Source organism: Aedes aegypti, chromosome 3 (assembly GCF_002204515.2).
Source record: "Aedes aegypti strain LVP_AGWG chromosome 3, AaegL5.0 Primary Assembly, whole genome shotgun sequence".
NCBI lineage: Eukaryota > Metazoa > Arthropoda > Insecta > Diptera > Culicidae > Aedes > Aedes aegypti.
In genome coordinates this window covers 349,701,408-349,725,269 of record NC_035109.1, presented here as the reverse complement: position 1 = coordinate 349,725,269, position 23,862 = coordinate 349,701,408, and the positions used below count along the sequence as shown (strand labels likewise).

Genomic DNA, 23,862 nt, shown 5'->3' with positions numbered 1-23,862 from the left:
ATTTCCCGACTAACGTTGTTGTCGGCCGTCAGCAAGGATGCGAGGTAAACAAACTCGTCTACCACCTTGAAATTTAACGATCATTGACAAACGAGACGATGAGCAAATGGTGCGTAGGTGCCGGTGGGCGCTGAACGTTCCAATCGTCGTTTTGAATTCCTCCTCCTGGTCAACCTGCCTGAGCGTTCAAATCTCCTATGATGATCTTGATTTCGTAGCTTGAGCAGCGGTCGAACTTGCGTTCGAGATGCGCGTAAAATGCGTCCTTGTCATCATCAGTGCTTCCGTAGTGTGGGCTATGTTGATTATGCTGAAGTTGAAGAGCCGGCCTTTGAGCCTCAACTTGCACATTCTTTCGCGGATCCTCAGTACATCGGAGAGTATGCGTGTGCTTCCGATGAAGTTGAGAGATTTGCAGTTCCACGTACCGAGTTTCCAATCGCTAGTCCCTTTACGTCGCTGTGGTCTTCGCCGATTGTCCCGGTTTGCATTCTCTTGTTGATTATTCATTGCTTGAGCCTGACATCAACCTGCTAGATTTCCGGAGGACCATTTCCCCTAAATGTTCGGAGGACCATAGTGCGCAGTTTAGCTTAGAGTCCTTCTCTGGCACTCGGACGATGATCAACCGCCCCTGACATGGGGAACAGTCGCTGTTGTGGGCCCCCCTTCTCTGTCAGCATACGACCAAAGTTCTCACCGGGGTTGGTTAACCGATCTTCCTCAAGATTACTCGTACCCCGGCCAATACCACGAGGAGATAGGAATAGGAGTTGCTGGGCAAGAGGCTATGGACCGCATAAAGAGGTCTATTTTATGCCATGCCCAGCCATTTACCGTGCCGAAAAAAAAATAGCAAAATGTATGTTTCAATTAAACTTTCTGTCTTTGGTGGCGGTATATTCAATGAATTGCTTACTTTAGTGACTTGAAAATTCTTTAATTAGTAAAGAACATATGGCAATAAAACGGAAGTTTTACATTCAAAAACCAAAAAAAGTATATTTAAGATAAATTAAACTGTGGTTTCTTTGAGGGTGAAACGAACAACTCACATTAAAATATTTTATTTATTTATTTATTTATTTCTTCCATCTTCGTCCTACTGGGTCGCACAGACTGTTGGCTACGGCATTGAAATATTACAAATCATCGGACAAGAAAATACAAGAGTGCCTGAACAAATTCATTGACTACGGAACTTAACAATTATAAAACAAATATTACAAATGACATGAGAATATTGTACAGGAAAATTCATATTGACATTTGACCTACACGGGTAGTTGGTCGCCACACTAAATCCGAGAGATCTCTAAACATACGGCATCGTACTCCACTGGGCCAGCTCGACGACCTTAATGCAGCATCTCGAAACTGAGCATTGACGGTAACTTTGTACGAGACATAATTTAAGGATAGTACGTTGGTTTGGTTTGATTTGACTTTATTAACGAGATTTTTAGCCCTGGGCTAGTTCATCTCGGGACCAACGGCTTTACTTCCCTTCCGAAGGAAGTCGTCACTATAACTTTTTACGTCATAAGTGACTATGTCGGGGATGGGATTCGATCCCAGGTCCTCGGCGTGAGAGGCGAATGTTCTAACCACTACACCAGGTCCGTCCCCAAGGATAGTACGTCTTTCCACGAGGATACTAAGCATTTCACGTGCAATACATCCTTAGCTCCTATGGATTCGCTGACCATTTTCCTCACTTCATTCGCGGTTACGTCAGGAGCGATGTTTTTTTTTTTTTTTTAAGCAATGGGGGGATAATCTGCTTAACAGACTCCGGACCGAGGTCCGGGAGTGTGGGGTTGAGGACCATTTACTACGTACAAGCAGTAAACAGGACTACACCCCCGACCCACTAAACCATTTCCATTGCCGCCAAACCCTTCGTCTCTCCGGGACCACCAAGAAGGCATTGCTTCGGAGAGGGGCTATTGCACATCGCATCCTCCAGGTTAGCTGCGTAGCCATGCAGCAACGAACATCGATGACACGCTTATGGGGATACACCAAGGTAGCATGCTGGCGCATTGCCAGCTTCCCGGGTGGTCCTCACCTCCCGTTGTCCGCTGAAGGCGGGCAGGGTCGACCACTAAGCCCGCGCCCAGCTGCACCGCAGGTATCAAGAACTGATACTGCGGGCTTCGCAATTTGACCTACTGAAGGCTCAGGCCCTATCAGCTAGCACCAGCTGGGATTGCTGACGAAGGGGCCTCCACCTGCCCCGAACAACCAGAGGCTCGTATCCACCCAGTAGGCCGGCGCCACGACAGCAGCACTACCAGGATGTTCTCCCCGCGGCCACTTAATCGCTGTAAGGGTCGATTTCGACCGTAGGGCACCGGTATGACCTACGTAGCCGACTGCGAACCCTTGGACCACCTGTTGATTAGCGTCTGCACTAGTCACTCCTCGAGTCCACACGCCACCTCCTTTGGAGTTCCGAGACGATGTGGGTGATAGCCGATGAAACGGCATTCCAGCCAAACTCGTCTGCACACATCCTCTGGACCAAATTGTCCGGAGTCGTGTCCCGACCGCATGTGGCAAACATGCGGTCACGCATTGTGCGGAAACGCGGGCACACGAACATAACGTGTTCCGCCGTTTCCTCTAAACCTGCACAAACTGGACATTCGGGAGAACCCGCATGACCGAAACGGTGTAGATACTGTCTAAAGCATCCATGACCCGAAAGGACCTGTGTTAGGTGGAATGTTAGTTCCCCATGGCGCCTATTGACCCAGATATCTAACCTCGGAATCAACCTGTGAGTCCACACTCCCTTGGTGGAACTGCCCCACGCACGCTGCCATTTGACCATGGAGGTCGTTCTGGCAGTCCTGCGTATGCCTCTTGTGCCGCGCCTTTCGAAGCACTCTATGTCTTCCATGATAAGGATACCAATAGGCATCATACCGGTGATGACACAAAGTGCGTCGTGTGACACGGTACGGTACGCGCTCGCAACCCTCAGGCACATTAGCCTATAAGTACTCTCTAGCTTGCTACGGTAGCTATCGGTACTCAAAGCCGTGCCCCAAGCCGGGCCACCATACCTCAGTATGGACGAGGCGACACTGGCCAGAAGCTTACGCTTGCTGGCGTACACCGCAGAGCTATTGGACATCATCCGGGACAGTGCCACAATAGCTGTGGAGGCTCTCTTGCAGGCATAATCGACATGGCTACCGAAGGTAAGCTTGTCGTCGATCATCACCCCCAAGTGTTTGACGGAGCGCTTCGAAGTGATTGTGCAGTCGCCTACACTGATCACCGCTTGCTGCACCGACTTTCGGTTGTTGACAACAACAGCCTCAGTTTTGTGGTGAGCCAATTCCAGTTTCCTGGAGCTCATCCACTCCTCCACAATTGCGATCGAGTGGGCTGCAGTCAATTCCACTTCTTCGAACGATTCACCGTAGACCTCCAGCGTAATATCGTCGGCAAAGCCAACGATGACCACACCCGCCGGGAATTTTAACACCTCGTCGTACATGACATTCCATAACACCGGACCCAGGATGGAACCTTGCGGGACTCCTGAGGTTATGTGAAAGCACTTCCGACCCACCTCTGTGTCATAGACTAATACCCGATTCTGGAAGTAACTTCCGAGAATCTTGTACAGGTACTCGGGTATCCCCAGACGCAGGAGCGCATCAGCAATAGCCGCCCAACTGGCACTATTAAATGCATTCCTTACATCCAGAGTCACTACTGCGCAGTAGCGAATACCCCTCCTCTTACGCTGGAGTGCTATCTCAGCGGTTTTCTTAATCGTCAGAATAGCGTCTACAGTGGACCTCCCTTTCCGGAAGCCGAACTGGTTGCCTGAGAGACCATTTACACCCTCGGTGTACCTCGACAGTCTGTTGAGGATGATCTTCTCGAGCACTTTCCCCACCGTGTCAATCAAGCATATTGGTCTATACGCCGACGGGTCACCGGGTGGTTTCCCCGCCTTTGGCAATAGTACCAGGCTCTGCCTCTTCCACGCATCTGGAAATACTCCCTCGTCCAGGCATATCTGCATAGCAGATCTGAACATACCGGGAGCCTCCAAGATTGCGACTTTGAGGGCCAGGTTTGGAACTCCGTCCGGACCTGGTGCCTTCCCCATGCTTAGGGATTTTGCAATCCCTACAAGTTCCTCATCAGTTACTCTATCCTCATCGCCAGCCCCAATCCCCGGCTGTCCTACAAAAGGAGGCCATGGGCTAGGGTTGTGGCGCGGGAAGAGCCCCTCGATGATCCCCTCCAGCATCTGTGGAGATTGCTCCGTAGGAGCAATTGCACCTCTTGTCTTCGCCATTACGATCCTGTAGGCATCACCCCACGGGTTCGCGTTGGCACTCTGACAGAGTCCCTCGAAGCAGGCCTTTTTGCTTGCCCTTATCTCGGACTTCAGCGCGACTTTGGCAGCGGTGAACACCGCCCGTCGTTCTTCACGCTCCTGCTCGGTACGTGCTCGCTGCATCCGTCTCCTGGCCCGTAGGCAGGCACGGCGCAGGTTCGCAATAGCTTGAGTCCACCAGTATGTCGGTGGTCTCCCATTCCTAGGGTGGACTTTTCTAGGCATCCGTCTCCTGGCCCGTAGGCAGGCACGGCGCAGGTTCGCAATAGCTTGAGTCCACCAGTATGTCGGTGGTCTCCCATTCCTAGGGTGGACTTTTCTAGGCATGGTCGCATCGCATGCACGCGTAAGCACCGCTACCAGTTCGTCCCCGCTTAGGCCGAGTAGGTTACGCTCACGGCGGAGCGCCTCCCTAAGTACTTCATCATTGAAGTACGATGTCTTCCACCTACGAGGGCTTGGCCTTGACCTAGCCGCTTCCTCAACCCGCTGCCTGCTGTTGTTGTAGTCGATACTGTAGCGAACCGCCAGGTGGTCGCTGTGAGTGTAGGCATCGTCTACCCTCCAGTTCGAACTACTCGTTAGGCCAGGACTACAAAAAGTAACGTCGATAATCGACTCCGCTCCGTTACGGCTGAAGGTACTTTTGGCACCAACATTAGCCAGATCGATATCTAGCAGGAGCGATGTTGGAAATATACAACTGTACAATAGATTCATCGGGAGCAGGCACTAGACTATTTGGTTCAATTTTCGTAGAAGATAACGGGGAACTTCTTGTATCGGCTAAACGGTCGCATAGGTGAGAATCGTTGTTTGATTTTGGTGTCGATGACGATGGTTGACTTGTTACTGCGGCGCAATTATTCATTATTCGAGACATCATTTCGCTTATCCGGTTCACTTCGAACTTCAAACCGTTTACTTCATCTTTCGTCGCAAATTCGTGTTCCCTTTTCTTCTTCTTTTCGCGGAAAGCCATTGGAAAACGTGCACGTTCAATTGAATCGCTGCAGGAGTCGCACATCCAGAAAATATTTCGATACAAACATGCACACCCTTCGTCGTAAGACAACCCTACGCATCTAGCGTGGAAACAACGCTGATCCTCGCATATTCCGTCACATGAAACAACCACATCTTCGGGAACAATTTCCGCTTTGCATGTATCGCAATATGTGATCATTTTGTTTCGGTCAACCCTAACCGTGCGCTTCAAATTACACTGCTTAAAAGACAGATGGCAGAGCGATACGATAAAATAGTAGGTAGTTATGTATGTCATGCAAAGATAACAATACAGGATGGCGATTGGTTTGCTCGATGTGGTGATCGATGATGAATGTTCTTCTGAATGATCACTGTGCGAGGAAATAATCAATGCTGTTACTGTTGGATCATTTGCTTCGCAACAAACATTTAGTTCGAGGAATAGAGCATCACTCCGTACGATAAATCACGACAGAATTGAATATTACGAGAACGCTCTTTCGCGGAAAATACATAGCAAACAGACGGCGCACTACGGTACAAGCAAAACAGACGGCGGTACAAAAGGAACTCAACAACAAAACAAAACAAAATATGTATTCAAACTTCCGATGTGTTCTTTTAATTGAGTAATCTTTAAGTTAATCCGAAACAAAAATCATACCTACGGTTTAGAATGTAATTTGTTTTTTTTTTTTATTTTCTCTACAAATTTCAAGTGGATTAAGTCCCCTTCCAGACTTGATAGATTCCGCTGAAACGCGTCTTCTTCTTCTGCTTTTTGCCAGAACAATAAAACTTGCTGTCTAAGATCTTTTAAGTGCTTCGTCAAGCCCAAGCAGGACAGTTCGGTTTTGCGTCGTCCGATAGATTTAGCTCACGGTTTCGCACGTGTTTTCGTGGCTGGAGATTTTTTTTTGTTTTGTTTTTTCCTGTTTTGGAGCGTCTTGCTGGGTAGTGCTTCGTGAAGCCCAAGCAGGACAGTTCGGTTTTGCGTCGTCCGATAGATTTAGCTCACGGTTTCGCGCGTGTTTTCGTCGCTGGAGATTTTTTTGTTTTGTTTTTTCCTGTTTTGGAGCGTCTTGCTGGGTAGTGCTTCATGAAGCCCAAGCAGGACAGTTCGGTTTTGCGTCGTCCGATAGATTTAGCTCACGGTTTCGCGCGTGTTTTCGTCGCTGGAGATTTTTTTTTGTTTTGTTTTTTCCTGTTTTGGAGCGTCTTGCTGGGTAGTGCTTCGTGAAGCCCAAGCAGGACAGTTCGGTTTTGCGTCGTCAGATAGATTTTGCTCACGGTTTCGCGCGTGCTTTTGTCGCCGGAGATTTTTTTTTGTACGCGTATCGTTATTTTATACAATTCGATGACCCTGGAGGGATCGGTTTTGCTTTTTACTGGTTATTGAGCAAAAATATTACTGCACAATCGACAAGCATTTCGCGAAATACTATTCATACTATAAATAAGCTATTGTTTTCTCTTTTGATTGCCGGCATTCAAAAGATTAATTTGAAAACGCTTAAACAACAAATATTTATGGTCTATCACCAGCTTTCTAGGCGAATCCTGACAATATACCTTCCCCAACCTCCAACTCCGTAGCACTTATGAGGGTGTCGCTGAGTCGGTGGCCTCTCATTAAGTAAGTGCTACATCAACATTTCCTTCCCCTATCCCAAGTTACGGTAAAGATGGGCGTGGCCGGGAATAGCGATATTCATGCTTTTAGTTTTCTTGTTTATGATTTGAACAAGGTATACTCCTCTGCCTTGTTCTTGAAAGTAGTCAGGATGAGATTATTAAAAAGAAACATGAATGTTGCTAGTATCCAATCTACGAAGTATACCGTAACTACGCTAACGCTAACGCTAACAATAAAACTTGCGGTCTAATACGATTTTAAAAATAAATAATTATTTTTAACATTTCAGCTTAATCTATGAGAATTAGCACAACCGCACGATGAAAAGCCAAATGTCAACTACGCAACAAACCGTCTACACGTGATCACAAAACTGCCAATATAACATGGTAATTGTTCGTATAGAAGCTCTCAAGCTCTTGTAACGCTGATCGTTTCTTCTTCCCTTCAAGGATCCACCAACACAAAGCCCGCTGACGCCTCCACAGGAATTCCCCGAGCCAACACCCACCGATGCGTACATCATCCCAACGTTGGGCCTGCACGAGGGAACGTTTGTGTTCTCCTACCTGTCGACGTTTCTCTCGTATATCACGCCGTACGAACTGCCAGTAGGTAAGCATTTCCGTGTCCCCTGGCTTCCATGTATCCAGCCACGCCCATGCAAGTTTCCAGAAAATAGTCGATTCAAGTCTATTGTATTTTAGAGCTTTTGCGAGATACGTTCCACGCAAGGGTTTCGATCCTGCAGCTGATCTTGGAGGTAAAATGTCGTATGCCGGGATCGGACATGTGAATTTCTCATAAACAGTTTCCAATACTTCACAGGCATTGAAGGTCGAGTCAGGCTACATTTGTCTTATTGCGATATTCTTCCTGGTTTCGTTGATTCCACTTTGCTACACCATAGCGTGGGGTTGCTCGAAAACTGCGGATGATGACATCAATCCGGGACCGACGGTAGATGCGGTTATACAAGCAGAGGAGTTGTCGCTCGAGGAGTCTCTACAGTGCCGGAGAAGTTTTCTCGGGTTGATGTTGCAGGTCTTAATTCTGCTGTTGATGTAAGCGTGCAAATGAGTGAGGTGCTCAAGACTTCTGAATTTCGATCTTTTCAGAGCAAGTGTGATTGCCATGTTCGTAACAAACGAGCAGATTGCCTCTGCGATCGAAGAGACACCGATGGTAGTACGATCATCGCTAACCGATGCGGAGACGTTTCTCAAGGATACTGAACAGCAGATATCATTTATCCTGTTTGAAGGACTGGCTACGACGGTGGACAGAATACGGAGTGACCTTAACGATTTGGACAAGCTGCTAGGGGAACCCATTCAAAATCATCTGTCACTGTTCACTGGGATAGATATTATATTTGAATCGATCATGGAGATTAGCACGAGTAAGTCTCCGTATGTTCAACAATCTACATTTTAATAAACTTATTTACAGGTAGCAACAATCTATCCAGGAGAATATTCCTTCTTCAGGAGACACTCGCCAGAGCTGCGAAGATTTCTTACGAGGCTGAGTACCGATTAGACGAACTGCAGATACAACTATCTGTGCTGCAGCGACAGTGTACTTATCGAGATCGACCCCTTTGCGAAACTTTGAAGATCAAGAACTTTGAAGAATCCGGACTAATAGAGAAGATACGGAAGCTGCAAAACGATCCCGTATTAGCTAAGTTGATGTCGATGGGAGAGGCCGGCAAGAACAGTACAATGAAGATGTTGACACAGGAGTTGACGTTGGCTCGTTCTATCTTCAGAAACTACCAAACGGAGCTGAAGAATATGACTGCTCCTTCCAAGGAACACATCGAAGGTTGCCTGGAAGAGTTGAGCAACACTACACTGCTGTCGACCACTACGTTTTCAAATACTTTGAACAATCTGATAGAGGAAGTTTCGAAGACTGCAAACTTTTCAGATTCATTTTTCGATTATTATCGTGAGGTGGGAGGCATTTTGTGGCTGACTGGACTATCGGCTACTGTCTGCACATTACTAGTTACATTTATCCTGCTAGGAGCACTGAGTTGTGGATGCTGCCATGCTGATAACAAAGCTGGGATCACATTAGTCTTTGGAGCAATCGTGATTTGTATGGCAAGTATGGCGTTGTCGGTATTTGCTATGGTTGATATGCTGCTTGGAGCCCACGGCCAAGTCTTCATTTGTAACCCGCTGTACGATGAACCAAACTACACTGTTCTAGGTAAACTCGTGGATAAGCCTGGACTTATCTACCCTGTTGAACCACATAAGGGAATTATCGATGAAATACTTAGATCTGTCGACCCGAACAAGACATTTTCCGTTAACGTATCGTTAGCTGCCGCAATCAACGAATGTCAACGGAACAAAGGCACTTTCGCAACATTCCAGTTGGAAGGTTTGCTGAATATCTCATCCATCATGGACTATCACAGTTACCCACATTTAGATCATGCTATTGAGGAGCTAGCTGCCACGGAAACCCCCTTCATGGGCTTCACAAATCAGATACATGCGATCTTAGAGGACATGTTGACCGACTCGGACATCAACCTGACTGCATTCCGAATGGACTTGACGCAGCTCTCACCAGACAAAGACGTTATGACATTCATTGATCAACTGCAGCGAGTATCTGCGCAGATTCAGGATGTGGCTACGTCTTCCAGAATGGCTACACTTGGCAGTCGGGCGAAACGGTTACAAATCTCACTTTTAGCTCCGCTGGAGCAACTTCGTGGAGATATAGTGTACCACTTGACCGCTCTGGAATTTCAGCTCTCTCCTTGGGCAACTCAAGTTAATAAGAGCCTGATCCATCTACGCAATGCTCAATCCTACTTGGACGCCGAATCAGCAGAAGTTTGTCATAACAAAAGTGAACAGTTTCGAGGTAGACTGAAGGGCCACTTTGAGGCTTATCGAAATCATACAAATGTGATTTTAAGCGACAAATGTGCTAGCTGCAGACCACTGTTTGAGATATTCGACGCATTGCGAATGCTGTTTTGCCATCACATCATGGACCCGATGAATGGACTGTGGTTTTCTTCGTTTATGTGCCTATTTCTGTGGGCAATTGCAACTCCTGTTTCATTGATGATGTCGACCACCTATCGTCGATTGGAGATGCTGTCCGGTAAACTTCAGCATACCAATAGCAATTACTACGGGTAAGTTCACTTTTATAAATCACCTTAAATACTTATCAATTACATTCTAACACAGAAATTCCAGTTCAACTCGTTCGGATCCACGACTACATCACCACCATCACCAACAACAACACCCACATCAGGACACTTCGAGCCACTGGTCCACCCAAAGGTAACTATCGTACTTCTTACAACCATTTCACGGCCTCATTGCCATGCACTGTGAACTAATTCAAAATTCAAACCTTTCTTCCCGACCCGCACATCCGAATTGGCAAAACCATTGACGCTTCCCGCCAAACAGACCACATATGACCGCATCGGTTGGCACCTCCGTGAACGTGCTTCCGGACATAGATAGGTCCAATTGGTAGTCCTCCAGCCAATCTTTTCCGAAACTCCATCTCACCTCGCGTTCCTTAAGACGCCGATCAAGCAGTCAGAGAAATCATCGATCCTTGTCTTGCGTTCCTTGTTCTTGTTCTTTTCTTGAAACTGCCCGCAGATCCGTTTCGGTGCATATTGCTGCCGCCAAGGAAAGTTGTACGGATGACGATATCATCGCAGACGATGTGGATGCCTACCGGGATGGTGAGGTTGTTATCGAGTATATAGAGCTGCAGTTTGACGGCGATGATCCGACCAGGTTTCGGGAGTGTTTGATTTGAATTTTTTACTATCGTATTTCATAATGGTATGTTTAATAAAAACTGAAATGAAAATGATGCAACATTTTGGCGGTATGCTTCGAATGACCCTGTTATTGGTATGAAATACTACCGGTGGTGATAAGCGCAATATAGTTAGCGCGGTGGTTCCCAATCTGCGGGTCACAAGAGATAACTTAGCATATTTACATGATCGTCTCTAACAAATTTGATAAATTGGCATTGTATGATTAATTAGTTATTGCACACGATCTAAAATTAAAATTTATACTACCTGCCAAAAGTATGAAATCGCATCATCGAGTGTTGCAACAATCAATTTAATTATTGAAACACCTTCAATATGCTTAAAATAACTGCAACAGCAACTTATTAGTAATTCTATTATTTCCTATGTGTGGCAAAATTCGACAATGCTGTAACGCCCATACTTTTAGCGGCTACTGTATACATTTATATTTATCTAAACGTTGCAAGAACACTTGAAAACACGTTCAATTCATCAGAAATAACGTGCTTGCTTATCAAAGACTTATTCAAAGACTCAATCAAGATTGTACAAACTACGTCATATTTTGTTGTGAACACATATTGCCGTTAATGAATCGTAGTGGAGAACATATACACGCTCAAAAAAGAGTTCTGAAAAACGCGAACTTTCAAAAATACACCATGAACTATTATCATGTTTAAACATAAACATGATCTAGTTCACGGTGTATTTTTGCTTGTTGACGAGTTCACGTCTGCTGTTCACGGATACGAGAACGGATTTTTTTCTGTGTAAGGTACCCCAGGGCAAATAAGAATTCGGAGTAAGTGGAAACTTCCGTCATCTCATATAGGAAAAGTTTTTCAAGGGGGTATTCTTCTAGTAAGTTGTAGATACAATAATACGAAAAATATTGAAAATATTGACACAAAAGTCAATTTGGACAAATTGAGATAAAAAATTGTGAAAAATAATAGAATCGTTCTGGTGGGCTTCGATCCCACGACTCTCAATACGCTAGACGGGTAACGATTCTGCAACGTAATCGGCCAACCTGAAACCAAAGTCTGTCACGATCCAATGTTTTCCTTCACAACCTTACATCTCCTTCGGCTACCCAATTCGACTCTCCTAAGCGTGCATACGAACAACTGTGAGAGATTTTATTTTTAGCGTCGTACTGTTGCCTTGTTTGAGTAGTGTGGTACAAACAAGGCAATAGTGCGACGTCCCTGATGAAAAAAAAATCACAATCAGTTCGCCTAGGAGAGCACCGTGGGTCGTTTTGCCTCTAGGGTGCATAATACTCCAGATTCCCTTATAATATTTTTATTTCATATAAAAATTTCTATGGTCTGACTTACCCAGAAATATCTTTACACCCTGGGTAAGTGGACCTATCAAAACATGCACCAGAATCACAACTTTTTCTACATTATCAAACACATATCTAGAGATAAGCAATAAAACATTCAAACTAATAATTTTTATCCAAAAACATCAATCGCAAATTACGTAATTGTTTGAGAGTTTTTCCCTTTTTTTGTTTTTATATTTAAATACGAATTGAAAATTAAACAAAGAAATAAATGTAATTTGAAATGCATCATGAAAACGATTACTTTTCTATTTTTATTGAACTTTATTTGATCTTACTACCAAATTATTGTTTTTTTATTTGCTTATTTCAGGCTAAGACCAAGGGTGGTCCATCTCGCCGTACTACCAAATTTAGTAGTTTTGGAAAAGAATTCCATCCCATTAAATGGTTTTCTGCTATGGATAACAATAATTAGAGAACATAAGTGTTTACAACTTCGTCAATTATTAAAACTTTATATACTACTTTGCAAGAACATATTTTAAACATGTTTATACCTCTTAACGCTTTAAGTGAGATATTTTCAGTTAATATTAAGTGCGATGTGACATGCCATTAATTGTTTGTTTCTTCTTGAAGCGTTCCGTATTTTATGGTCGATCCCTTATGTACATAAAATATGTACTCAAAATTAAAAATCTATGTTTTATCTAAGTTTTTTACAATTTCAAAATTATTCGATTGAATTTATGCACACACCAGCAAATATGTGACCAACATGTGACCTTGTATGATTTGTAAAATTTGACCATTTGAAAATTACATTGAACAATTTGTTTAAACTATTGTTTTTCTAGGTCCCCCTTGCCCCGGGGTACCTTACATGTTGTAATTCATTGCTTTATATTTGACATATTATCCAATTTTGACATACGAATATGTGGATGCCTATTTTTATACGTTACGTGATTCACTCATTTTGGACGCGCATATTATTATACGATATGTAGTTCACTTTTTAACATATTTGATGGTATAAACTTAGTTGTTCGTCATCCTATACTGTTTCTACTGTTGTAGTTTTTTCTCATCTGTAGAGCCATTGAACCACTGTTTCCATTATTTAGGAATATTGTGGTATGACCATATATTTTATTTGATTCTCATCAAATATCCTTCCACAATTGAGATGTGGTAGACATTGGTTGATGTGTCACACTGTCCCAACTGGGCACAACTCGTTTAATGAAGTCTATTACCCTATTGGGACTACCTTGCCAAATTTCCAAGGGCTTTAATAACCCTTTATCAAATGTCAACATTCTTTGATTAAGCAATGCTCCGCAGTTGCAGAGTAAATGCTCAGCAGTTTCGTTTTCAGCTTGACAAAAACGACATTCAGAGGATTGGATTTTTCCAATCTTTTTAAGATGATACCTACTTGGGCAGTGACCGGTCATCAGGCCAGTTATTACCCTAAGATTTAATTTATTAAGATTTAGTATAGCCGGGGCTACAGCTAGACTGGGTTTGATGAATCTTTTCGCTTGCTTGGATGTATCCGTGGCGTACCAATTGGATTCTACCATTGACATTTCCCAATTTTCCAGTTTTATCCTGAGAGTGCAATCAGGAACACCACAGAACGGTTCAGGGCCGACAAAGTTTGAAACTGCACCCTGTCTTGCTAGATTGTCGGCGATTTCATTCCCTTCAATTCCTCAATTGCCGGGGACCCAGTAGGGTTTCGTTCTACTTCGTCGTAAGCGTTATTATTCGTCGTATCAAACTTAAAATGTTCCACAATGGCGGATATTCTAACTTACATGCAACTAATTACTGGGGCGTCCGATTTGAAAACGGTCTTCGGCAAAGTTGTAGCTGATGAATGTATCTCATAGTTTCAACGTAGCTCTAATCTCTAAGAGCACATGGGCACACACTATGACCGATTGAACGATTTGGTTGCTTTTCTCATAGTAATTCCCATATAGAATTTGAAGGGCTAGTGCAGTCTCTGTTTTCATCCAAATGAGCTCAAATTTTGGGAGGACACTCAGAATTTGATCTAGAATCGAATGAGTGGTGTGGAGCAAAAACGATTTTTTGAACCAGTCTATTACTTACTTAGGACCTTGTTCAGATGAGAGTACCAGTTCAATTTCTAATCCAAAGTAACCCCAAGGAGATTAAAAGCAATCACGGCTATTTATTTTGCTACAAGAGATTTCTCGATTCTATTTACAAGCGTCAAGGCTGTTAGGGCTTTTTTGTATGCAATCCAATCTAAAGTGATCTTTGCTCTATTGAACAACCGCTTGGTTTTTTTCCTCAATTCTGTCAGCTTGTCATTCCACCAAGGCACATCCCTGTTAGATGACCTTTGTTGAATAGGACAGCTAGCATGATAAGATGAGACCATTTGATGAAGAATCCATTTAGAGGCATTTTTCAGTTGTGAAACAGTCGTGAACTGTTCACCGTTATACGAATTCTTATTCGTTAATTGAAAACGATAGAGATCTCAATTGGTTTTCTTTGGGTTTCTATAGCTTTCTGTTATTTCTGATCCAGCTTCAAAATCGAACCGGATTTGTTTATGATCTGACAATGATGCATCATCAGAAACATGCCAGTTCACAATCTTCTCCGATAGCAGGTCGATACAGATCGTGAGATCAAAGACCTCTGTTCGGATAGAGTTTACAAAAGTATTATAAATTGGGCATTAATTTTCTTACAGTAGTTGACAAAATGACCAACATAACATGGAGGCACATCTTCAACATCTCCAGGAAAGTAAGCAGAAGCAATATATACCTCCGTATTTCCCCGGCTAGTTGGCACCTCTACTTTGATTGCAACAATGTCTCTACAAATGAATTCTGTAATTGGGACAAATTTGTGTCCCTATTTACAGGAATAGCTGTTCGTGGTTTGGACTGAGTTGCGTCGTACAAAACTCTACAACTGCTCGAACGGCAACCAACTGATGTAGTTACTCCACATTCCATGGCACAGAAATTCATGAAAAGGCCACTGCAAAAGTATCTACATATCAAAACCATTTTTAAATAACAATGAGTGAGTTCGTGGCAGACATGTAATATACGCGTCGAATATTTATAAATATGTTTAATTTTTTCAAAGTAAAGAATGGACTCAGAAAAAATGCGACACTTTGTTTTGGGTGTAACTTTTTATCGCGTGGGTAGAAATTAATGAAACCTTGGGTAACATTAGTTTAGAGTGTACATGTGAGCAAAATTGTATCGCGATCTGTCAACTTGTTTTCAATAAGCATTCGAAACAAAAGATCTACGCCAGCAAATCTTGGGCGCGGTGATCGATAATCCTGGTCAGTCGCACAGATGGATCAGCAAAAGGCTTGGAACCCACCATTCTATCGTGTCCCGCGTTGTGAAGATGTTCCAGGACACGAAGACCATCGAGCTGCGCGCTGAAGGCTGCTGAAAACCGAAAACGGAATACCGTAATCCGGGGTAACATTGATCAGCGGGGTAACGTTGATCGGAATACCCCTCCTAGAAAGAAGCTAGAATCAACATTTATCGATGGAATATTTTCAATGCATGAATGATTCTTCTCTTTCTTATAAACATGAGCTAATACAAATCAAGGATTTTGTAAAAAATGAGTTTCGTTGGTTCGTATTTTTTTCACTTTTCGAAACAATGATTTCGTTGATCATGGATTGCACTACACTGAGGCAAAAATCTCGCATGATTTTCATAAGATCACACTAATGAACGCGTTTTTTATTATTTTTTTGTTGGTTCATAAGACACTTGCGTATTTCATTCGACGAGATTGAGATTCATAAGACAAGTGTAATTTTTTCATAACAATCAATTGTCAATGCCATAAGAACGCTTATGAACCCCATTGCTCATCATTGTGAAGAACCACGTGAGGCAAATTTTCTCGGTACAGCCATTTCACTATCAGAAATTCAATATGGCTTCCGAAATGGACGTGTTTGCTGATTTGTCGCTGGCTGACTCCGTTTCTAATGCATCAAAGGGTAAATATTTTCTATTTATCATCAATTCCACAGTAACTAACACTTTCTTTCGATCAGATTAAGGAATTGGATCCAAAGAATAAGATTTTTGAATGAAAATTCAAAACCATTTGTATGACGCGTAAGAAATCACAAACCCCCCTCATCCATTAATCCGCCCCTAACGTAAACCTGCACCAATTCAGGCGTTCTTCACAACTTTTCTCAATAATGTTTCGCTGCTATAATATACTTCTTCGCGTCCAAAATAGGTTAGCCAACTAGAGAAAATCGAATTTTCATCCATTTTGTCGTATCGCAAATCGATTCTAATGCTTACAGTAAAGTGCTTTAATCGAATTGCGACATGACAAAATGGATGAAAATTTGATTTTCCCAAGTTGATTAACCTATTTTTTAACGCGGATTAGTATTATTCATTCATTGAAATTTATAATCTAAAGCTCAAATTACACAAGACAGTCTTATGGAACCATGAATGGATCAGAACGTAATTCATAAGACTATCTATGGATTTTGTTATCAAGTCAATGCTGGTTCATAGGATCATCTTACGAAATTCCTTCGAGGTGTATTATGGAAACAACATCTGCCGAAAACCATACGATGGTCTTATGAATTTCAAAGATTTTTCTTGTGTCGTAATTCCATAAGCAAATCTTATGACAGTCTTACGTTTGCTTTCCTCAGTGTACCACAGATTCATGTCTCACATGAGTTCTATTATGGAAACAAGGAAAGAAAATGTGCTATTAAATAAAAATGGTATCGCCAAAAACGATTCCGTTGACAAAACTTTCATAAGTATTTTAATTTCAGCAAAATTGACGTTTTATAAAGAATGCAGGATTTCCTTTGGAAATTGCCTACTTTTAAGCGTATTCTGCGGTTCAAGGTATTTAAAATTTTGAAATATTACAACAAGTAAAAGACTTGTAAGAGTTTGGCCGTCATATTTGACTTCAGTGGCCAAGGTTTTAGTAAGTAACGACATTTACAATATTACCGATCATTGTCACCCCATATCAGCTTAAGAAAAAAAACATGTACACCCGATTCTGTTTTTGCACGGGGGATGCGTACCGTGCAAAATAAGTTTTCAGTTCAAAATTTCAAAAACCGTGTAAAAAAAGTAACATCATTTCTCGACGTTTGATGCAAAAATAAGGTTTTGGCGGAAAAAAATGTTTGAAACTTTTTTTTTGTAAAAAAAATCCGTGCAAAAACAGAATCGGGTTTAAAACATTTTTTCTAACATGCTTAAAACTTTCAAAGAACAAAATACAGCTTATAGGCACAAACAATAGGTATCAGTACTAGTTTCAAAAATATAAAATTTGCAATTTCATATGAAACTTCTGACAAATATTCAAAAAACTGATCAATGTTACCCCGGATTACGGTACCCAGAAAAGGCGTGGAAGATAAGGTACCTTAAGGCGTTAAACCGGACTGACTAGCAAAACATGGCCAAATTGCATGCGCGGAAGCTGTACCGTGAGTGGCTGGTCAAGTCAGGCTGTCTCGTCATGGACGACAAGACATACATCAAGGCGGAAAACTGAGAAAAACTGTGAGAAATATCATTAGGAATGACTGAAAGAAGGTTAGGGGGTGGCATCTGATTATTCATTAAGCAAGGAATTCATTACCGATTGTTGGCCAAATCCATCTGTCGTTCAGGATGTCGTATTGGGAATACGTTGCCATAGAAATTGTCCTTAAGTGTGAAAAGTAATTTCTCTTTGCTATGTTGATACCATGGATTATTTGTTGTCAAATTATGGAACCTTGTTCTTTGCATATGATTCCAATATAAATTTGTGGAATCAAAGTTTGATCAGAAATTCACAATTAATGGCATTGCTGCACGGATGAAAAAAAAATCTGATTCCTACTTGAAGATTTACAAGCCATGAAATTCGTAAATTGGTTAGGTAGTGATATTAGAACGACAAATCATGATTCGTGGAGTCATAATCATGATTATTCATAAACGTAACATCCAGCGTGGCAACACTATGCGGTGCACTTTGCTTCAACTCATTCGCATCGATAATCAATAATTCATCACAATAAATTGGTAGCGTATCCATGGATCACATCACCGACCAAAGGTGACTCCCAGAGCTACTCCTTTTCTTACTAATAAACACCCTTCCCGTGGTGATTGTGGAGATGCAGAGGTATTCTCGGTCTCTAGAAGCAACAATAATTACACCCTAATATTCCTTTCCCATCCCAACTGACTGTAAGGACTTGGCCGTCGTCGTTATTGATCAATAATATGAGATCTGCTAAAATTTCACTTCGAGTAAGCGCAAACTCTCAACCCTTATTCATTTGGATCGAAGTGCAATACTCACCCGTGGAGTAGCAACCATTGTACATGTACAGTCAGTCTATGCTATGATATGCTATGCTACGATAAATTGGTAGCGTGATGAAGTACGAGGCTTTCAATCAGAAGATTCTTGGTTCGGATCTCGCTTTAGCATATTTTGTTTTCATTTTATCGGGTTGACTGACATGACTATAGCTAGATCAGAAACGGATGCGCAAGTCATGATTTTCGAGCATTCGATACATGATTTCGAGCAATCAGTTACAAAATCATAATACTTGTGTTGCGTTACGACAATCTGACTCATGGTATCGGGAGTCCAAATCATGGTGTATTTTCATAAGACGAATCATGATATCCGGGTACATAAACATGATTTTGGGATTCTGATTTTTACTCGTGTGAGTGTCCTCAATATGTTTAGCTTAGGCACCGAACTTACATTTTGTCATAAAAACGATGGACCTTATGCTATACAATTCAATGGTACGAGTTCTTAGATATATCCAATATTTTCATGATATGATTTTTGCATCATACGATTTTGACATTGTTCACACTCCTCAGTGGAGGTACTAAGCACGACTGAACCTCATTTAACCGCCTAAATTCAAGAAGCGCAATTATTGTACATGATAATGTTATGACGGGAAGTAACGGCCATTGACTTAATGAGAAAAATGATTTCATCGCAGTAATCCACGGCATGTCAGTGAAAAATAATACCTCCACTATTGGTACACTGTTCCTTTAGTTGCGGTATATTTTTAATTTGCGTTCCTATAGTTGCGGTATCCGTTGTTTTCTTATGGGATCCTCCACTATAGGAGCACGTAACCGCAACTATTGGTACAAGTTAGAAACGTTTTAGCAATTTTAGTGATATTTCATCAGTTTTAAAGCAATTTGGACGCTCTTTTCAACTATTCCGTGTATCAACAAGCCAATACGTCGATTGGCAGTGTCAGTTCTGTGGTTAATGTGATAAAATCAGCGAAAACGGCACTACCGCAACTATAGGAACACCCACAACTAAGGGAACTACTTACCCTATTATTAATTTTTTTAAACGGTTTTCCTAATACCGTTATAATACCAAGTTGAGGTATTGACAACTGAACAATACCTAATAATGGTATGATACCAAAATATGGTATTAGTATGTTATTGCGAATTATTTTTTCCTCCTCGGGATGAGTTTAATGCGAATAAAAGTAAATTCTTTCATTTTAGAGTAACTGTAGTTTGGATACAAATAGAGTGCGCTTCCTAAAGCCCAAGCAAGCGAGTTAGTTGTGTGCGCCGCCGAAATATTTTTTTCCCGGTTTTCATACTTGCTGTCTAGTGTTTTGTTATGGCGACCCAAGCCATCAGGATCGTTTACGCAGACCTTTTTTTTATTTTGACGGTCGATTGAACGTTGAATTGAAGAGAGGTTTCAAATGCAGAATTTGGTGAGTTTGATCCAATCTGAACTAATGACAAAACATTATTCATATGTGCTAGAACGTCTACCAAACGTATACTATGGTCCTTCCCATTCCATTAACATTACACAATATCCCGTAATACCTATGAGAGGTCGTAGAGTTCTCTGCATCTTTCATAAGTAGGTGTTCAGTTAATCATTCCTTCCCATTCCTCAGCATTCGTAAGGACAGCTCTCAACTGTTGGAGGATGCGTCAATCTTGTCTAAGAGACAAGGGATAGTCCCAGATCTTTGACTTCGGTAACGGACGGGAAGGAGGTAACCCTCATACAATAGCTTAGGACTGTATCACCTACGAATTGCTTAATGCTAATGCTAATGCTAACTGTAGTTTGGATACAAATAATGATACTACCAGTGTGACCATTAGAAACCAATTCTATTTCGCCCAAATAAATGAAATTGACTTAATCAATTCCCTTTATCATATGAAATCAATTGCCACTGGTTTGGATATACTCCCAATAAAATTTTTGAAATCAATCAATCCACTCACAGTTAGACCTGTTACACATTTATTCAATTCCATTGTTACAACCAGCGTTTTTTCCTGCTGTAGAGCATTGAATTCAAAGGATTTGGGATAGAAAGTCCAAAACCGCGGCATGAATGAATCTTTCAATTACACTCAATTCAATGACAGTCGAAAATTATTGATTCATATTATTGGACTGAACATAGCAGTGCCTAGTTATTAACTTCGTATGAACGAGATACGACTGCGTTGTTGGTTGAGAACTTCTGTACATCGCCTCCGCGAGATGATGCGGGATATCACTTTCACTTTCCGATGTGGGTGCTACTGTTGGGTTTTAAAAGCAACTGCATAGAACCCCTTCGCGAACAGTTTGTCGCTACCTTGCAAATGTGAAGATGCGGTTTTTGAAAACAGTAGCAGTTTTGGTTCCATTGTGGTTAGCGGTATCTGGCGAAATAGTTCAACCGGAGTTACAATTGCATCCAGCAACACCCAGGAGAGGTCGATTTCTGGGATTGCTTGGGTTGCTTACTGGACTATCGTTGGTCGATTCCTTCGAAGATAGTGATACGAGAATCAGACCTCCGGCTGGAATAGTCAAGATCAACATTGGAAGGCCTCTGATGGAATCCTTGTATCAGTATGCTTATAACCCGTATTACTACGGAGCAGTTCCGACGATCAATATCAAAATTCCCCTTCGACCGGACAGCGATCTTGATGGCGGTGGATTTGGAGGTGTGGGTTTTGGTGGATTAGGTGCTACCTCGGTCACAGGAGTAGGGGTAATTGGTGGTCATCCAGGACAGTTTGGAACTCATGCAACGACAAACCTGATTGAGCCACGACCAACTTTCTCGGATCCAGCGGTAGGTTGGAGATATCTTATGTAATCGATGTTTCAGTAAATGTTATGTCCATTTTCACAGGAATCGCCATCCATCGAATCTGCCGAGGAAACATCGAAAAAATCTAAACACACGAAGAAATTGAAGCGAACGAAGATCTCCTCCCCTCGCATCATTCGAAGCACATTGAGAAATGAAATACCCGAAAGCCTATCTGATGCAGAAGGCAGCCCTGCTGAAGTTACCACGCCATCAGTCCTTATTCCTACACCTAACCAGGAACTTCATGACAAATCTACCGAAGAGCCGTTGATGCTGCATGCCACAGCGATTCCAGTCATCGAGGAAAATACCATTACAACGCAAGGTCCATTCCTGTCCAACCCATCAGCTGACTTCCCACAGCCTATCCCGCAGTCGTATTTCCCCCAAGGGGACAGTCTTCAAGATCCGTCCCAAATCAGTCTAACGACGATTGAACCCTTAGTTGATCCGTTCAGAGCTAGCCGAGTTGATCGATGGCAGAACTATTACGCCATCAGCCCGGATGAGTTTCGACCCATCGCTAGTGTTTAGAATCATTTTCTTTTCAGTTGAAATAAATTCAACCCTCTAAAATCCAACCCAGCCTTTAAACGAGGTTACCCTTTGAGATTTTTTGTACCTTTTCATAGCTTTGAAATCAACATAACAATTCTTTTGAACCATATTACGCATGTCAGGAAAGTTTTTGAAGGCTTAACGATTAACGCTCTGTCATCGTAATCATCGTCATTATCGAAACTTGAAAAGCAGTTTTTCTGTTCAAAACTAAAAATTATTCAATGAACAGAATACAGTGAAGACATTTTGCTGTCAATTTTCTTTATTTTGAACGATAAAACTACTTTTGAAAATTCCGAAATCAATGACGGATCCTGCCCCCTTAAGAATACATCATTCAATCATCAGCAATTATCCAAAATAAAAAAAAAAATTCGTTAAAATTTAAAGTATTTCTCATGAAAACAGATAGTAAGTGCAATGCAATGATAGGGTTTCCTGAACATTTCTTCGATGTTGAGTAAAAAAAAACTAGTTTTGAAAATTTGTAAAACGACGATAATTGTATTCTTCTTAAGACTTTCAAAACATTTTTGTTTTACTGAAAACGCCATTTTCGTACATGCTGAAAAACTTACCCCAGGGATGATTTCTTCTTCTTTTTTGCAAAGTAGGTATATAGATACTCCGTAATACTAAGCATCTCTGTGCTTCGCAAAATTTGAGAAAATGAAGCAGAAATCTACCTATCGTTATTAAAGATAGAAAAATTAAAATAAAAAAGGGATAGGGATGACAAACATAAGAAAAACCAAAAACCACAATTCATAAACTCGCGAATGAAAAACAATCATTGCCCAATATGTGCTTAAATTGATTTTAGACAGCAAAACATCACATTTAGAACGAAAGCAAAAATTCAGATATTAGAGGGTTAAAATAATTCCAAAAACTACTCGTTAACACCTAACACCTTCTGCTTCACTATGTTGTGACCGCAAATGACATGAGCGAGCCATATTCCGGCAGCGTGTCGCTTCTCACTGATGATGTTTTGGTCGAGTACAGTTTATGTGTGTAGCACCCGGTGATTATCAGTAATTTCTCACCTCAAATGAGTCGCCCTTTTCCGAATCCGACGCACCATATGGGCTTAGCTAGGCGTGCGTGAGGTAGAATACCAGTAGATATGTGGAACGCCGCGACGGTTGAGTTTCGTCGAACGATTGCTACTTGCCTTACCTGCATGAATCGATGAAGGATGATGGCTCGGGTGGCGAGACTTCTTCTGTTAGTTAGTCGATGCGGGAGGCGGCAATTAAACCACATTACGTAATTTTGGGTAGAAATTTTAGCTGTAATGAGGTATTTAGACAGCTGGATGTGCATTTCAAGAAGTCAAATTAGATTGCCTTGTTGGAATCTTTATTGTAATAAAATCGTGTGGAATGGAATGACATGTTTGTTGGACGTTTGTAATGTACTCTTAGGCTCGCAGTATAATGCTTTCGGCTGATTATACTCTCGAGTAGGTAATTTTATTAAAATTTTACAGTTTGACTTACCGCAGAATGGTTCAGGTATAATATACTATATAACGTCTATCCATTTCCTTCGTTGTCAGTTTTACCAGTTTGTTTTTGTTATGTTTATTAAGTAGCACTCATAAGAAGATTATTTTTCAGAAAGGTGGATGTTGGAACAATCAGGGCCGGCTTGGTCTCCGGAAGACCCGGCGGGGGCTCTTAGTACAAAATGAGAGAGAAACGTTAAGCGTAGGAAAGTTTAGTCTTATGAAAATAACACATCCAGAAAACTCTAATTGTAATAAATTATCAGAAGAATTTCATCTAATTCCAGAATGAGTGAGCTTGAGCTTGATTGGCCGCCCGTGGTTGCTACTCCAGTATCGCCAAACCAGCTGCACTTACACAAGGAACCAACCAGATGACTATTTGGGACTAACAGACACCCTCAG

At 41.9% G+C, this 23,862-nt stretch overlaps 2 protein-coding genes across 6 annotated transcripts in view; both read left to right on the top strand.

The window, feature by feature from the left end:
* Window positions 1–10,880, top strand: part of LOC5578110 (prominin-1) — a 34,905-nt gene extending 24,025 nt beyond the window's left edge. For 2 of the 5 annotated variants that reach the window (XM_021852578.1, XM_021852577.1), the window contains exons 2-9: window positions 7,288–7,387; window positions 7,451–7,613; window positions 7,691–7,761; window positions 7,827–8,062; window positions 8,117–8,400; window positions 8,451–10,173; window positions 10,229–10,327; window positions 10,661–10,880. In XM_021852578.1, coding sequence (XP_021708270.1) covers window positions 7,385–7,387; window positions 7,451–7,613; window positions 7,691–7,761; window positions 7,827–8,062; window positions 8,117–8,400; window positions 8,451–10,173; window positions 10,229–10,327; window positions 10,661–10,823 — 2,742 coding nt within the window. In that variant the 5' untranslated portion in view covers window positions 7,288–7,384 and the 3' untranslated portion in view covers window positions 10,824–10,880. Of the gene's footprint in view, window positions 1–7,287; window positions 7,388–7,450; window positions 7,614–7,690; window positions 7,762–7,826; window positions 8,063–8,116; window positions 8,401–8,450; window positions 10,174–10,228; window positions 10,328–10,459 lie in introns of all 5 variants that reach the window. The other 3 variants (XM_021852580.1, XM_021852579.1, XM_021852581.1) reach the window with 3 other exon arrangements.
* Window positions 10,881–20,863: 9,983 nt separating this feature from the next.
* On the top strand, window positions 20,864–21,964 carry LOC110678663. The gene is made up of 2 exons (XM_021851814.1): window positions 20,864–21,362; window positions 21,423–21,964. Exons 1-2 carry the CDS (start codon window positions 20,889–20,891, stop codon window positions 21,915–21,917), a joined length of 969 nt encoding a protein of 322 aa, XP_021707506.1. The 5' UTR covers window positions 20,864–20,888; the 3' UTR covers window positions 21,918–21,964.
* Window positions 21,965–23,862: the final 1,898 nt, after the last annotated feature.

What these genes read in the sequence shown, in the direction of transcription:
- LOC110678663 (XM_021851814.1), top strand. Translation starts at nt 20,889, where the DNA reads ATGCGGTTTTTGAAAACAGTAGCAGTTTTGGTTCCATTGTGGTTAGCG. An exon ending in CAACTTTCTCGGATCCAGCG is followed by an intron (nt 21,363 to 21,422) that starts GTAGGTTGGAGA and finishes CCATTTTCACAG; the next exon opens with GAATCGCCATCCATCGAATC.